This window comes from Erpetoichthys calabaricus, chromosome 3 (genome assembly GCF_900747795.2).
Source record: "Erpetoichthys calabaricus chromosome 3, fErpCal1.3, whole genome shotgun sequence".
Taxonomy (NCBI): Eukaryota; Metazoa; Chordata; class Cladistia; order Polypteriformes; family Polypteridae; genus Erpetoichthys; species Erpetoichthys calabaricus.
The window spans coordinates 4618836-4635935 of record NC_041396.2 but is presented as its reverse complement, the minus strand read 5'-3'; the positions used below and the strand labels follow the sequence as shown (position 1 = coordinate 4635935).

The window sequence follows — 17100 nt, the reverse complement described above, 5'->3', positions numbered from 1 at the left end:
TTATTGTGAATGTACCCATTTTATATAGCGTATTTTATATCAGTCATGCTTCAATAAAAAAATTAATAAAAACATGTTACTTGTCAAAACACTTGGAGCATCTGTCGTTTTTTTATTTTTTTATTTTTAATGACTTAAATGGAAAAATCTCAAAAGAGAAAGATATTAGTCAATTGACACACTTAGCGAGTTTGTTGTGAGGGATACACTAAGCTTATAGGGCCTTCAGAAAGTCTTCAGACCCCTATACTTACTTCATATTTTGTTGTATTGCAGCCTTGTGCTAAAATCAGTTTAATTCATTTTTTCCCTCATCAAGCAATACTCAACATCCCAGAATGATAACATGAAAATGGGAGTTTAGAAATTGCTGCAAATTATTAAAAAAAAACAATAAAAATACTAAATATCACATTGACACAAGTATTGAGTCTTTAGTATGATATGTGAAACATGGATCAGGTACACCCCATTCTATCCGTCATCACTGAGATTTTTCTACACCTTGTTTGGAGTCCACCTGTAGTCCATTCAATCCATTAAGAATGGCACACAACTGTCTATAGAACATCCACCAGGTGAGCAAAAAACAAGCCATGACATCAAAGGAACTGTTTGCAGAACTTAGAGACAGGTCTGTGTTGAGGCACAGATCTGTGAAAGGCTACCAAAAAATTCATGCAGCATTGAATGCTTCCAAGAGCACGATGAGATCCATAATTCCTACTGTAAATGGAAGATATTTGGAACCATCGTGAATCTTTCCAGACATGGCTGCCTGGCCATTACACCACAATCGGTGAAGAATGTTGATCAATAACCTGATGGTCATTCTTTGGCTGAGCTTCAGAGAATCTGTGCAGATAATGGAGAAACTTCCAGAAGGAAGTCGACTAATCTGGGCTTTATAGCAATGTGGGCAGATGATACAAGGGAACCCATTTGGAGCTTCAAAAAAGGCACCAGAAGGACTCTAAGATATAGATGAAAACCTTTATATAACACTTTTAGCCTATTAAGATTTTAAGTTGTGTTGTCTTTTGCAATACTCTTCTGTGTAGGATGAGATCATTCTGGTATGCGGAATCCAAGAGTGTCTCCAACCTTGGATTGAAGTATCATGTATCTCTTTATGTATCCCAAAACAGGGTGATCTAATATGTCATATGTGGACCTATTTATATTAGAGTAGCATGTTATCAGATATATAGTAAGCTAAATGTATTTCTGTGTATTCATACAATGTAAGGACTTTGCCTTACAAAAGACTGTTAGTTTAGTGTGATTGCACATCAAGAGTTACTTCTTATATAGGGTGCTCTGATGTCATCTTTGTTAAATACATTTTTTATGCTTGTATATTGCTGGAATCTAAAGAATCTTATGTGTGAGTGCTGAAGATTTTTCCCCTATACGCAGACCATGAGAAACACAATTCTCTGGTCTGATGAAACCAAGATGGAACTGTTTTGCTTCATTTTTAAGCTTCACATCTGGAGGAAGACAGGCACCCCTCATCAGCTGCATACTATGACTCCATTGGTGAAGCATATGGTATCCGTCAATAAGGGCGCGCACATAAAGGCGACCTTCAAAAGGGCAACCTCAATTGGGCGTGGCGAATAAAAGCGCACATAAATAAAAGCGATCTTCAAAAGGATGACCTCAATTGAGCGCCGAATAAATGCGCGCGCAAATAAAGGAGTGCTTCAAAAGGGTGACGTCAATTGGGCGCAGCGAATAAAGGCAAACGCAACAAAATTACAGAAAATTTATTAGATAAAGGCAATGATTGAACGTATAAAAAGGTGAAAGCAAGAATATTAAAACATCCAATTAATTAATGCATGAACTTCTAACGAACTACAGTGGTGTGAAAAACTATTTGCCCCCTTCCTGATTTCTTATTCTTTTGCATGTTTGTCACACAAAATGTTTCTGATCATCAAACACATTTAACCATTAGTCAAATATAACACAAGTAAACACAAAATGCAGTTTGTAAATGGTGGTTTTTATTATTTAGGGAGAAAAAAAAATCCAAACCTACATGGCCCTGTGTGAAAAAGTAATTGCCCCCTGAACCTAATAACTGGTTGGGCCACCCTTAGCAGCAATAACTGCAATCAAGCGTTTGCGATAACTTGCAATGAGTCTTTTACAGCGCTCTGGAGGAATTTTGGCCCACTCATCTTTGCAAAATTGTTGTAATTCAGCTTTATTTGAGGGTTTTCTAGCATGAACCGCCTTTTTAAGGTCATGCCATAGCATCTCAATTGAATTCAGGTCAGGACTTTGACTAGGCCACTCCAAACTCTTCATATTGTTTTTCTTCAGCCATTCAGAGGTGGATTTGCTGGTGTGTTTTGGGTCATTGTCCTGTTGCAGCACCCAAGATCGCTTCAGCTTGAGTTGACGAACAGATGGCCGGACATTCTCCTTCAGGATTTTTTGGTAGACAGTAGAATTCATGGTTCCATCTATCACAGCAAGCCTTCCAGGTCCTGAAGCAGCAAAACAACCCCAGACCATCACACTACCACCACCATATTTTACTGTTGGTATGATGTTCTTTTTCTGAAATGCTGTGTTCCTTTTTCGCCAGATGTAACGGGACATTTGCCTTCCAAAAAGTTCAACTTTTGTCTCATCAGTCCACAAGGTATTTTCCCAAAAGTCTTGGCAATCATTGAGATGTTTCTTAGCAAAATTGAGATGAGCCCTAATGTTCTTTTTGCTTAACAGTGGTTTGCGTCTTGGAAATCTGCCATGCAGGCCGTTTTGCCCAGTCTCTTTCTTATGGTGGAGTCGTGAACACTGACCTTAATTGAGGCAAGTGAGGCCTGCAGTTCTTTAGACGTTGTCCTGGGGTCTTTTGTGACCTCTCGGATGAGTCGTCTCTGCGCTCTTGGGGTAATTTTGGTCGGCCGGCCACTCCTGGGAAGGTTCACCACTGTTCCATGTTTTTGCCATTTGTGGATAATGGCTCTCACTGTGGTTCGCTGGAGTCCCCAAAGCTTTAGAAATGGCTTTATAACCTTTACCAGACTGATAGATCTCAATTACTTCTGTTCTCATTTGTTCCTGAATTTCTTTGGATCTTGGCATGATGTCTAGCTTTTGAGGTGCTTTTGGTCTACTTCTCTGTGTCAGGCAGCTCCTATTTAAGTGATTTCTTGATTGAAACAGGTGTGGCAGTAATCAGGCCTGGGGGTGGCTACGGAAATTGAACTCAGGTGTGATACACCACAGTTAGGTTATTTTTTAACAAGGGGGCAATTACTTTTTCACACAGGGCCATGTAGGTTTAGATTTTTTTTCTCCCTAAATAATAAACACCATCATTTAAAAACTGCATTTTGTGTTTACTTGTGTTATATCTGACTAATGGTTAAATGTGTTTGATGATCAGAAACATTTTGTGTGACAAACATGCAAAAGAATAAGAAATCAGGAAGGGGGCAAATAGTTTTTCACAGCACTGTACTTCTAACGAACTATTTCTAAAGCTCTCTATATTTCGTTGTTTTCAAAATTACAGAAAATTCGATTAAGGCAATGACTGAATGTATAAAAAGGTGAAAGCAAGTTACACTTGAAGCTGTAGATTATGTGCAATGCCACGCAGATATTCGAGATGCGGTCTATTAGCATAATCAAGGACAATTAATTTAATTCGCTCTGAAGGTCATCCTTTTGAAGCGCTCCTTTATTTGCACGCGCATTTATTCGGCGCTCAATTGAGGTCGCCCTTTTGAAGATCACTTTTATTTATGTGCGCTTTTATTCTCCGCACCCAATTGAGGTCGCCCTTTTGAAGGTCGCCTTTTTGTGCACGCCCTTATTGAATAGAATCGAAGCATATGAGTGGCAATATCTGGGACTGGGAGAGACTAGTCAGGGTTGAGGAATAGCTAAACCAATCAAAGTATAGAGATAACCTCAATGGAAACCAGCCTTGGAGTGCTCTGGATCTCAGAATGGGATGAAGGTTCACCTTCCATCAGGACAAAGTAAACATGATACAGGAGTGTCTAAAGGACAGTTCTGTGAAAGTCCTTGATTGGCCCAGCTACAGCCCAGATTTAACACTAGAATTACCAAAGCCTACGAAAAAACTCATAGATCCGTCCCACCTTCAATCGCTTCGCACCTCTCCATCAGCGTCTTTTGTCCTGTAAATTTGTCGATAAGCAGCAAGCAGCCTACTATCACATCCCTCCACCGCTGCACAGTTTTATCAGCTCAAGTCTGTTTACCTGCATGTCAGTTGCTTAGAGTTGTATAGAGTGAGAAGTCAAGCAAAATGACACTTCTTATAAATACTATATCGTTATTTGGAACACATGCATTTCATGTTTCTGTAAACACATCATTAAAACAAATGTTTTTCATGTTTTAGTAATAATTGACAAAATGTAGACATGAAGTGTATAATGTGTGAAGCCTGAATTCCAAATATCAAATAAACACTTTCACAAAAGGTACAAATAAAACAGAAGTGCGCTTCTATTCAAGACTATAACTGCAGAAAAAGAACCCGCATTAGGGTGCGACATTGACACCCATTTGTTATGACTGCTTCGGTGGCGCAACGGTATCAGCTGTTGACTGGTAATCAAAACTTGACGGGTTCGACCCCGGATGAGTCCGTTTTGTGAAATGAGCAAATCTTATTCTTGCATGTGTTCCAAATAACGATATAGTATTTATAAAAGGTGTCATTTTGCTTGACTTCTCACTTTATATAACTCTAAGCAACTAATGCGCAGGTAAACAGACTTGAGCTGAGAAAACTGTGCGGCGGTGGGGGGATGTGATAGTAGGCTACTTGCTGCTTATCGACACATTTACAGGACAAAAGATGCTGATGGAGAGGTGCAAAGCGAATTTAAGGTGGGACGGATATACGAGTTTTTTCGTAAGCTGGTAATTCTAGTGTTAAAATCAACCCTGTAATAGACCAGAAGCCAATGAAGGGAGGTTAAAACTACAAGTAAATACTAAAACTAATGGAAATTGTCATCTATGTAAGATAAGTGGTTATGTACTTGCTGAAGTATAGCCAGTATCTAACTTAATATAGAGAAAGAATATGACTTTTCCTTCAGGATCAACAATCATGATATTAAATATTTATGCAGGTTTACTTTTTCTAAATGTGTGCCATTACATAGGCATTATTACATAACATTACATAGGCTAACACACAACTGAACTGCTACTGTTCTTAGCAGAGCGAATGTATATAAGGTATTCTGTTTGGCATATGCATGTTAAATTGGTTGTATTGACATGAGAGTATCATTGTTGTATTTTCCTAATGAAGACAAAAAATGATATACTGTGTACAGTAGATGTATAGTACATGATGTATGGTTTGGAAGAAAAATGAGCGTTGCATGAAAAGTCACATGAAAATGTTGCACAATTTCACTAATCTTTAGATATAAGCATTACCTGGTAGGTAACCACCCATACAATCAGATTGTGACACAGACTACGAATGCCGTGAATGTAATTACCCCGATCTACATGCTGTCAAATAAACGAACCACACGCCGTGGCGCAACATTAGGGGCATCACCCCAGGCGCTGACGTCCAAGATTCGATTCCCGAGAGGGAGTGCAGTAGAGTGTGTACGCCTGATGAGCCCAGAATTAGGGCGAAACACGTGTCGCGTACTCTTTGCATTATTTGACAGTAAACTATTTCAACCATTCTATGATCTGCTTCTCACAACTGAGGGCACCGTGGCAGATGTTAGCAGACTTGCTGGCCAACCACAAGCGTTACCTGGTAGGTAACCACCCATACAATCAGATTGTGACACAGACTACGAATGCCGTGAATATATATATATATATATATATATATATATATATATATATATATATATATATATATATATATATATATAAAGAGAGAGAGAGAATATATATATATATATATATATATATTGTGAGAGATGGCCAGCAGTTTATCCCGCCAGCACACCCCGTCTGCTGGATGGAGTCCTCCCTACAGCATGGTGGTGCCCTGGATTCCCACAGAGCATGGTGGGAGATGGAGTTCTATTTCACAGCCCTGAAGAGTGCCATCAGGTGACGTTTCAGGGAGACACGGGGATTTCTATTTTCCCTATAGCCCGGAAGTACTCCCTAGTCATGGGGACGGAAGAACTAAAGTACTTCCGGACGGAAGAACTAAAGTACTTCCGGGCTGAAGAAAAAATAAGAGTTTTCATTTGACCCGGAGGTGCTATGGAATCACATTGACTGAAGGACAGAAGCACTTCCGGGTCACGGACTATATAAAGGATTATGGGAAACCCAGCGGGAAGAGCCAGAGTTGGGAGGAAGTGTGACGGAGCTGCTGGGTGGAGAGGAGGATTTATTGTGATTATTGATTATTGAATTGTGTATTGTGGAGGTGGAGGTGCTTTGTGCACATTACTGAAATCATTAAAAAATATTACTGGGACTTTTACCTGGTGTTTGGACGTGTTGTCTGTGGGTTATATGGGGCAACAGCGACCCCTAGTGTCACAATATATATATATGGTAATATTCAGGTGTTTGGGGCAGAAATACTGTAGGGCTTAGGTGTTGGCCTGATTCTATCCGTCCCTCATTTTAAAAGTGCAGTGGCTTCATCGCTTTGCGTGCCTGCTTTGTTTGTTGTGCCACTATGCACTTTGTTGCTTTGAATTAAATGGAGTTGCCTGGTTGGCATCCCAACTATTCCTTTGGACTCCTCCAGCTTTCTCAAGCAATTACATTAAAAATCAAGAGGAGTTAACTGGCAGAGAAATTTTAATTTAAATTTGATTAATTAGTCCTTATCTATTCATTTCTGTTCCTGTCCCAAAGATGGCAGACACTTCTTCACCTAATAACTATATACCAGTGGCAGTTTCAGGTCCTCACTTTTATCACCATGAAATACACTCTTACAAAGGGAGCAATTAAGCAGTTTGTAAAACCTTTTCTTTTCTATATATTACAAAAGAAAATAAATAAATTGTACCTTCTGTCTTCTTAAAAGCATTAAAGAAGAGCAGTGACAGGGTCAGAATCCTCATTTTCGTTATTGTACAGAGTATTTAATGTGGTCAAGGAGTCCAGTTAGATTGTGGCCCTATAGTGGAGAAAAAACAAAGGGACTTTCAAATCTATGAAAATAATGCAGATTTCACTGACTGACTCACATGTTATTACCTGTTTATTTAAAAATCTGAAATTTGACAGGATGGACAATCTAGGGCAGTAGGTATCCATTAAGAAAACATATTCTGACATGTCAAAAACAAACCCTACAATAGAAAAACAAAATACCTCCAAAATTCCAAAAATGATTTGACTGATTTGATTGAAATTTGGTGAGGTCATAGAAAAAAGAAAACCAGCTGACCCGTGGGTTTTAATTTGTTGATCATTTTTTTTATTTGTCGATATCTATTAATATTATTCTAGCTTACATAGTCTGCATGGCACTGATGCAAATGAAGGATGCAGCAGAAGTGACTGGCAACACCACTAACTAATAGGGTGGACAGACGATTGAAGAAGAGGCAGGCGATGTCCTGGACAGTGTCACTCATATGCAGGCACGTCAAAGGATCACATTCTTAGCTAATCTGAGGTTTGCCATACCTCCCCAGGGTGAGAGGGGGCACTATTGCTTATCATGTGGTCTGCTTTTCTCTCCATAGTCTGGAGAGGATGTCCAGTGATGGCAGCTGACTCCGCTCTTTTCAGTCAACACCCCCTAAAAGAAGGTGTCACAGCATGATATGGGTACAGGAAAACTGGTCAGGATTGAAGGAAAGATGAATGGCATAAAATACAGGACAACTCATGAAGACAACCTGTTTGAGTCTGCCAGAGCCACACAGCGGATTTGCAGTTTGGCCCTGAGGAAAGGAAGAAAATCCCAGTGGTTAGATGAGCTAAGCTAAAAGAGACATTCAACAAGAGACTGGCAGCTGGATTGGCAGCAAAAGGGCGCTCAACAGAGCATTGACTTTGGGGGGTGAATACCTACAGTATGCACACTCAGAATTTCTGGGTTTTTTTTTTTTTGTTTTAATTATTTTTTGTGTAAGTGTCATTTCCTAGTTACATAAGAATCATAAATGTTTTACTAAATAAGAGTACATAATCTATGGGAGGTTCCTATAACCCCCAAAAGTTGAATTGAATTGGTATATTCTAGCTATTTCTACGATTTTAAACCAGGCCATTTTAGCCTTGCGTACCTTGTGAGCGTGTTTTGTGTGCTAAGTAACATGTAAGACAAAGCACTTAGTTGAAAGTGCTGCGCTGTACATTTAAAGCGTACAGAAGAAGACATTAAGAATCTTTTAGTACAGTGCATCCGGAAAGTATTCATAGCGCTTCATCATTTTTTCCACATTTTGTTATGTTACAGCCTTATTCCAAAATTGATTAAATTCATTTTTTTTCCTCAGAATTCTACACACAACACCCCATAATGACAACGTGAAAAAAGTTTACTTGAGGTTTTTGCAAATGTATTAAAAATAAAAAAATTGAGAAAGCACATGTACATAAATATTCACAGCCTTTGCCGTGAAGCTCGAAATTGAGCTCAGGTGCATCCTGTTTCCCCTGATCATCATTGAGATGTTTCTGCAGCTTCATTGGAGTCCACCTGTGGTAAATTCAGTTGACTGGACATGATTTGGAAAGGCACACACCTGTCTATAGAAGGTCCCACAGTTGACAGTTCATGTCAGAGCACAAACCAAGCATGAAGTCAAAGGAATTGTCTGTTGACCTCCGAGACAGGATTGTCACGAGGCACATATCTGGGAAGGTTACAGAAAAATTTCTGCTGCTTTGAAGGTCCCAATGAGCACAGTGGCCTCCATCATCCGTAAATGGAAGAAGTTCGAAACCACCAGGACTCTTCCTAGAGCTGGCCGGCCATCTAAACTGAGCGATCGGGGGGAGAAGGACCTTAGTCAGGGAGGTCATCAAGAACTCGATGGTCACTCTGTCAGAGCTCCAGAGGTCCTCTGTGGAGAGAGGAGAACTTTCCAGAAGGACAACCATCTCTGCAGCAATCCATCAATCAGGCCTGTATGGTAGAGTGGCCAGACGGAAGCCACTCCTTAGTAAAAGGCACATGGCAGCCCGCCTGGAGTTTGCCAAAAGGCACCTGAAGGACTCTCAGACCATGAGAAAGAAAATTCTCTGGTCTGATGAGACAAAGATTGAACTCTTTGGTGTGAATGCCAGGCGTCACGTTTTGAGGAAACCTGGCACCATCCCTACAGTGAAGCATGGTGGTGGCAGCATCATGCTGTGGGGATGTTTTTCAGTGGCAGGGAACTGGGAGACTAGTCAGGATAAAGGGAAAGATGACTGCAGCAATGTACAGAGACATCCTGGATGAAAACCTGCTCCAGAGCGCTCTTGATCTCAGACTGGTGCGACATCTTTCAGCAGGACAACGACCCTAAGCACACAGACAAGATATCAAAGGAGTGGCTTCAGGACAACCCTGTGAATGTCCTTGAGTGGCCCAGCCAGAGCCCCAGACTTGAATCCGATTGAACATCTCTGGAGAGATCTTAAAATGGCTGTGCACCGACGCTTCCCATCCAACCTGATGGAGCTTGAGAGGTGCTGCAAAGAGGAATGGGCGAAACTGGCCAAGGATAGGTGTGCCAAGCTTGTGGCATCATATTCAACAAGACTTGAGGCTGGAATTGCTGCCAAAGGTGCATCGACAAAGTATTGAGCAAAGGCTGTGAATACTTATGGACATGGGATTTCTCAGTTTTTTTGTTTTTAATAAATTTACCAAAATCTCAAGTAAACTTTTTTCACGTTGTCATTATGGGGTGTTGTGTGTAGAATTCTGAGGAAAAAAATTAATTTAATCCATTTTGGAATAAGGCTGTAACATAACAAAATGTGGAAAAAGTGATGTGCTGTGAATACTTTCTGGATGCACTGTATAGAAATAACTAAAGCTTTACAAGAAAAGCTAAGTTTAGAGAAAATACATTTTTCTTTTTTTTTTGCCTTTTATTTTAACCTGTGTAACAACTTTTTTCTTTATTCTTATGTGGACTATTTGCTTTGATATTTTCAATAAATATTTTAAAACAAACTTTTGGACTGAGTAAAGAGACCCGTCTATATTCGCTTCCCGGGTCTTTCCTGCGTGGAGTTTGCATGTTCTCCCCGTGTCTGCGTGGGTTTCCTCTGGGTGCTCCAGTTTCATTCCCACAGCCCAAAGACATGCAGGTTAGGTGGATTGGTGGTCCTAAATTGTCCCTAGTGTGTGTGCTTGGTGTGTGTGTGTGTGCCCTGTGGTGGGCTGGCTCCCTGCTCAGGATTTGTTCCTGCCTTGCACCCTGTGCTGGCTGGGATTGGCTCCAGAAGATCCCCGTGACCCTGTGTTAGGATATAGCGGGTTGGATAATGACTGACTGACTTTTGGACTGAGAGATTTCTTTCAGCACGCGTTTTTTCCGTACTTGAACTCGCCTTACACTCCTGCAGCTACAATTTGTGTCACAATAAAAAAAATATTTTGCACTTTCAAAGTGGTAGGCATGTTGTGTCAATCCAATGGTGCTAATACCCCCAAAATTTTATTTGAATTCCATATTGTAAAGTGACAAAAAGGGACAGACACCATTGCAAGGCTCTGTACATTGGACTGTAATATCAGTAACTGAAATGCTTATCTCTCTATTATTAAAAGAAAATCCTGGGAGAGAAAGATGGGAGACGAGACGTGATCTTCACGTGAAGATCACGGAAGACACTTAAAAGACCTGCGTGATGAAAGAGATTGGCCACAGAGCATCTCGCGGGGACCTTAAACATGAGACTTTGTGCCAAGTGATTGGCATAGAACATGAGATTCTTGCAAGACATGCCCTACTTACAACCAATATTAAATAAGACCACGGGCAGCAAAACACTCAGTTGTGTCAAGGATTTGAGCACACACAGATCTAGGGCTCTCAGCAAATATAAAGCGTATAAGGACAATATGTTATAGATAAAACATCGACGACTAAGCGAAGAAGAAAGAGCAGCGAGGAGAAAAGACACTCAAAAGCGTTGGAGAGAAAAAAATGCAAAAAAGAAAAAGAATAATCGAGGTGCAAATTCAGAAAATAAGGAAAGTAATAATCAGCCCGGAACAAGTGGAATTGAAAAAAGCACATCCTATCGGGCTCAGAATTAAAAGACAAAGAGTAAAAGACAAAGTAGAATTTCATAAAGACGTTAAAAAATGTTGGCTCTATACACATGCTGAGCAGGTTAGAGATTATGAAAGCAGTGGAATTTGAAAGGCTCAAAACAACAGCACGATACAAATGCAGAGAAAGTTAAAGAATATGAAAGCAGAAAAATTAGAAAGTATCAAAAAAAAAGAAAGTAAAGATCGCAGTGGCACAAAGAAACGGAAATTATTACTCAAAAAAAGGGAAAATAATCACCACGGACCAGGTGTCTTTGAAAATAAAGCAGGACAAAGCGAGGAATGGAGATTGAATATACAGTATGGCCAAGGGCGATATGTCAGTATATAAAAATTGTAAGGCTTTGAAGTTTAAGTCAGAGAATTTCAAAAACTTTGTTTTACCTCACATGCATTTATTGGTTACTTTGCAAAAAAAATGTATTAACTGCTGATGATGAAGATCGTTTTGTCTGTGCTGAAATTCCAAACAGAGAAACCTATCGTGCATTATGGCACAAAGTCATTAAACACACGTCTCACGGACCTCATTTAAAAAGATTCAGCATGTTGGGACTTGAAAGATTCCAAATATTGTTTTTAACGAAGTTCTGAAATAAAAGTGAAACTAATGAAATAGCAACAATTCAAAGAAAAAAAAAATCTTAAAAGTGTGTGTCCAGAAAACCAAACACGGCGGTTGGCGAGCGAAGCAAGCAGGGGGCAAAGACCCCTAGTTGTGAAAAAAATGCAATCAAAATAGATATCAAAAGTCATTTGGGGCTATTTACTAATATTGATGTTTAATATCAACCAAATATACTGTTTTCTTCTAATAATAATAATTATTAATAATTATTGGTCTCTATGGACGCTCCTTAATTTTGTAGTTCACAGGAAATTATCCGCAGGGGGACAAAATTTCAAAGATGCCAATGGTTGGAACAAAAATCTGTAGTCAAGGGGGTCCCTGGGACTGCATTTGGGAGCCCCTGCATTAGAGCAGAGTCTCTCAGACTCGGTCCAGGGGACCCCCAAGCCCCCCCCCACTCCCCCCGTGGCTGCAGGTTTTTGTTCCAACCAGCTTCTGTTTTTAATTGGATTCTTGGGCTAATGAAGTGAATTGTAATTTCCCAGATTCTGAGTTTTGGGAACAATAAAGAAATTAGAAAACTATGTTTGGTAAAAAAAAATATTGACATGTACCAAGCAGTTATATGGGAATAATGTATTTTTTTGTCTTTTTAACAATATTTTTATCTTGATTTTCATTCTGCTTTTCCAGGTGTTCAGATTGTTTAATTAATCCATTATTTACTAATTAGTGGGTCTGACGCTAAAGTAGCAGCCTTTCATGATGCAATGTTGTTTGTCTGGTTTGTCTGCTCTGCTAGTTATTAGTTGTCATTATTAAGATAAAAAGAAGGAGGCAAACTGCACAGAGAAAGGGAAAAATACCACAAAATCACAAAATAGAGTTAAGCATTTAAATCTATAGCAAAAGCAGAAATATTTCTAAATGTCTTATAAATATAAAAATCATGCTGCTGTGCTTTTCTGAATGTACAGTAGAATAAGAGAATTAAAAAAATAGCTAATTAAATGCTATCAGTTGTTGTCACTGATTAGGAATCCGGTTGAAACAAAAACCTGAAGCCACCGTGGCCCCAGGACCGAGACTGAGAACCAAAACTGGTTCCCTTAAGACAGGGGTCTCCAACCCAGACCCTGAAGTGCTACAGTGGCTGCAGGTTTTCATTCTAACCCTTTTCTTAATTAGTGATTAGTTTTTGCTGCTAATGAACTCTTTTGCCTTCATTTTAATTAACTTGCTATTTAAGAAGTGGCCCACTTAACTGTTTCTTTTTTTCTTAATTAGCTGCCAAACAATAATGAGATACAAAACGAGTGAGACATGGGGGGTATTTTCCGTACGTCGCTTAAATCATCCGAGATCAGATGCCTCATCTTGAATGAGTTAATGCCGATGAAACTCATCCGGGATAAGTTGGTTTTTCAAACACAGCCGTGTAGTAGATTAGTTTAGCTGGATCTAATCATCCGAGATGAATGCTCGCACCCACACTGAGTGAAAAGCCCATATATATTGAGTCTAGAAAACATGATCAGCAAGTTTTTGATAGGCTGTAACAAAATGACGAAAGAATGGGCGCATTTTTTTTCACACAAGCGGAGCAGGACCTTTTATTCGAAGGACATGAAGAATTACAAGATTTAATATGCACAAGGGGTAACACTGCAAAAGCAGCCCAACCCAGAAAAGACAGCTGGCAAAAAGTGGCCGACAAATTAAACGCTAAGTAGTGTGCATTGTACTTACTGAATACAGCGTTTCATTTCCTATGTGTCAGATTAATTATTATTTAATATATCATAATTCCAGATCAAACTTGAGCACAAGGAGAACACGGGAACAGGTTAAAGTGAAGTACTTCAAACTGGTAAATATTGGTACTGTATATAACTATTTAAAGAACTGTTGACATAAAGAATCATATATAATATAAAAAACATTGATTCTATAAGCTAATAAGAAGGCAGACAAGCAAAAAACAGGTGGCGGTCCATACGGTCCAGACCTAACCCCTGCAGAAGAGTTGGCTCTCCAGCAAAATGCCCATCGCCCTGTTTCTGAGGGCATTCCAGGGCAAAGCTCCTCCTCAGTACCAGTGGCAGGATGTAGTGGTCACTTCATTTCAGGTAAAGGATCGTCATTGCATATATTTGTCATCGATGTGTGCCATAGGTCTGTTCCATATAGCCCTCTTTTTTGTTGGGTCAGTTGCAGGGAATGTCATATCCCTAGAACCTGTGTCTGACCAACGAGATATTGACGAAGGTCAAATATTTGATGAAGACACTGTGTCTGAGTATTCGGTTCTGCATACAATCCAGTGCCCCAATCACATTTGGAAATCCTGGGTAATGAGAATGTTAGGTTGATTGTGAGATTCTTTATGGAACTGTGGGTGTTTTTGCCTGTTTATTACCTACCTGTAATGGGATGAAACACCTCTTTTATTGTCTGCACACACAGGTGTCCAGGAAACACTATGAAAACCCGAAGGAAATCTTTCAGAGCCAAACAGACTTTACGAATTGCCTGGCAAACTGCACTTTAGATAGATTTTCCGAATCGCCTACAGTATATAAAAAAGTGCCCCTTGCAAAAAACCTCAAAGCAATGCATACTGTCTGTGTAGTTGTGAGAGCCCGACTTCGCCGAGTCTGACTTCGAATATAAGGTACCAATAAATCTTTGAGGTACAATATTCCCCCTCGGCTAAAACGGTATGTTTCGAAAAGATTTTCCTCCGGGAGCAATAAAGGATCTTGCCGATCGCGCAAAACCCTCTCTATATGAAATTCTGTTCTTGTAATTTGCGCACCGATATCAATCGGTCGCTCATTCATGAACGGCGAAGTCATGACTGAATGAATTCCATGCGCGGACACTGATTAAGTGTGTGAGCTAATCCTTGTTTACATCGAACAAACCTGCTCCGAGCAGGTTTGAGGATTTGGATGTGTTGCTATGACAACACATCCAGCAAGAGTTTCAAAAAACCGACAGATCCAGGATCAGGCCAAATTGTCAAAAATTAGGCCTACATCCGGCTAAATGAGTAATCCACGTACGAAAAATACCCCCATGACCTGCTCACCTGTGTTCATCATACAATACTTGAAAATAAAGAAAGGTGAAGGTCTCAATAATGTGATCTGCTCAGGTCCACCAAACGTTTGGACGGTGCTCTTAAAAAAAAAAAAAAAAAGAAAATCAACCGTTTTGGAAATGTCTGCTGTGCCAGAATGAGAACAACAGCAAGACATGGAATTTAATAACGGAGTGTAATTAACAATAATCAGTTTCTAATTAAGAAATTGGTTGGAGTGAAAACGGTTGGAGTTTAAAGTTCTGAATTAGCAGGTCATCTGTTTGCTCACTTCACGTCTTATTTCTGTTTTTAAGGGAAAAAAGAAGCAATTCAGAGAATGTCACAAATTGAAAAAAAGATTAGAATAAAAACCTGCAGTCATGGCTGCAAGTCGGAACCGGAGTTAGAGACCCTTGCCCTATGACAGGGGTCGGCAACTACGGCTTTGCACACGGAACGATTTTCAATGGCACTCTGATTGAATTGAAATATAGTAAAAGAAAATTATTTTTTAATAACAGCGCACGCCTTCATGCCTTCACCTACATTTTGCGCATGCGACTCAAATGTAAAGTTAAACCATATGTTCAGTGCAAGCTACGGTACATTAAAACAAACCTCTTGTTATTATTAAGTAATATACTGCACTAAAATGACTCATAAAAGACAAAAACTTGATGTTCGCTCTTTTCAAGACTCTTGGACGAATGAATATGGATTTGTACAACAAAAGGATCATTGTGTGTGTGTGTGTGTGTGCTATGCTGTGAAAGTGTCGTGTGTCATACGTCAAGTGTACAAAGATATTATCAAACTAAACATCAGTCCACGTTTAAAAACTCTGATGAGAAAAGTGAAGCTATAAAAAGGGCTGTTTCTGGCTTTAAGAAACAAACTACTTATTTTATTCAAATAATTGAAACCAAAAATAAAGCCACCGAATGCAGTTATACAATTGCTTCGCATTGATGGATTAATAGCTCTGATGAATAATAAAGAATGATTAATCATATTAGAATTCTTGATATTTTTTTCTTATTCATCCATCCATTATCCAACCCGCTATATCTTAACTACAGGGTCACGGGGGTACGCTGGAGCCAATCCCAGCCAACACAGGGCACAAGGCAGGAAACAAACCCAGGGAAGGGCGCCAGCCCACCGCAGGGCACACACACACCCACACACTAGGGACAATTTAGAATCGCCAATGCACCTAACCTGCATGTCTTTGGACTGTGGGAAGAAACCGGAGTACCCGGAGAAAACCCACGCAGACATGCAAACTCCACGCAGGGAGGACCCGGGAAGCGAACCCGGGTCTCTTAACTATCGGACTATGTAATTTATAATTTGTCATACATGTTTTAAGACATGTGTTGAAAATTAAAATTTGACAAAACATTCTTTTCACATATGATCCTAAGTATTTTTAAATACCGAATGACCAATAATATACGATCAGTTTAAAATGGGCATCAAAAGTTATGCTTATTATAACCGGACGAATTTTGATACTATATATAACAAAATTGTTAGAATTATGTCGGCACGTGGAATAACAGTGTAACATAGGTTCGGCATGACACCGCTGAAAGGTTGCCAACCCCAGCCCTATGGCATCGCTCTGAAGAACTGCAGAGGCACCTTTTTTTTACAACGACGTAGTCGGAAACCCCCCTACGGGAGCCCCAATCTCCTTTGCGAGACCGTCTGTGCTGAACTTTACTTTTGAGCGGCGTTAAGTGTAATCAGCGGCTTTTCATAAGTCGTGAGGAGGATTTACAGTCTGGATGCAAAAAATAAAAGAGAGAGAACAAGAAGAAGTAAACACGTTGCTACTTACCTTCAGCCCAAGCTACAGGTTACTTGATTCGCAGATCCAAATGTCCTAGCCGCGCTAATTATATGCACTGGACTGGGGTGGGACAACCCGGAGAACATTACAACGCCCGGCTGATGTTTGGACTTCCAGTTCCATATTCAATAAAAAGGAGGTTTACGTTTTCCTGCCCTGATAACAGTCTTCCGCCTAATTTTAGAGATAAGTCCCGTGGTCACAATTGGCCGCGTAAGACAATAACAAACAGATGTATTGTATGATTTGTGTGCTTTGTCACCGCTTACAGTACATTGGAAAAGAACACCAGTAAAATACAAAATGTTTTCACAAGATCAGTAATC

General features: G+C 39.8%; 1 protein-coding gene across 1 annotated transcript in view; it reads right to left on the bottom strand.

Moving 5' to 3' along the window:
• Nucleotides 1-16859, bottom strand: part of LOC114647714 (uncharacterized) — a 165201-nt gene extending 148342 nt beyond the window's left edge. The window contains exons 1-2 of the mRNA XM_051924291.1: nt 16763-16859; nt 7031-7141 (exon numbers count right to left, since the gene is read on the bottom strand). Coding sequence (XP_051780251.1) covers nt 7031-7085 — 55 coding nt within the window. The 5' untranslated portion in view covers nt 7086-7141; nt 16763-16859. The remainder of the gene's footprint in view (nt 1-7030; nt 7142-16762) is intronic.
• Between the last annotated feature and the right edge of the window lie 241 nt (nt 16860-17100).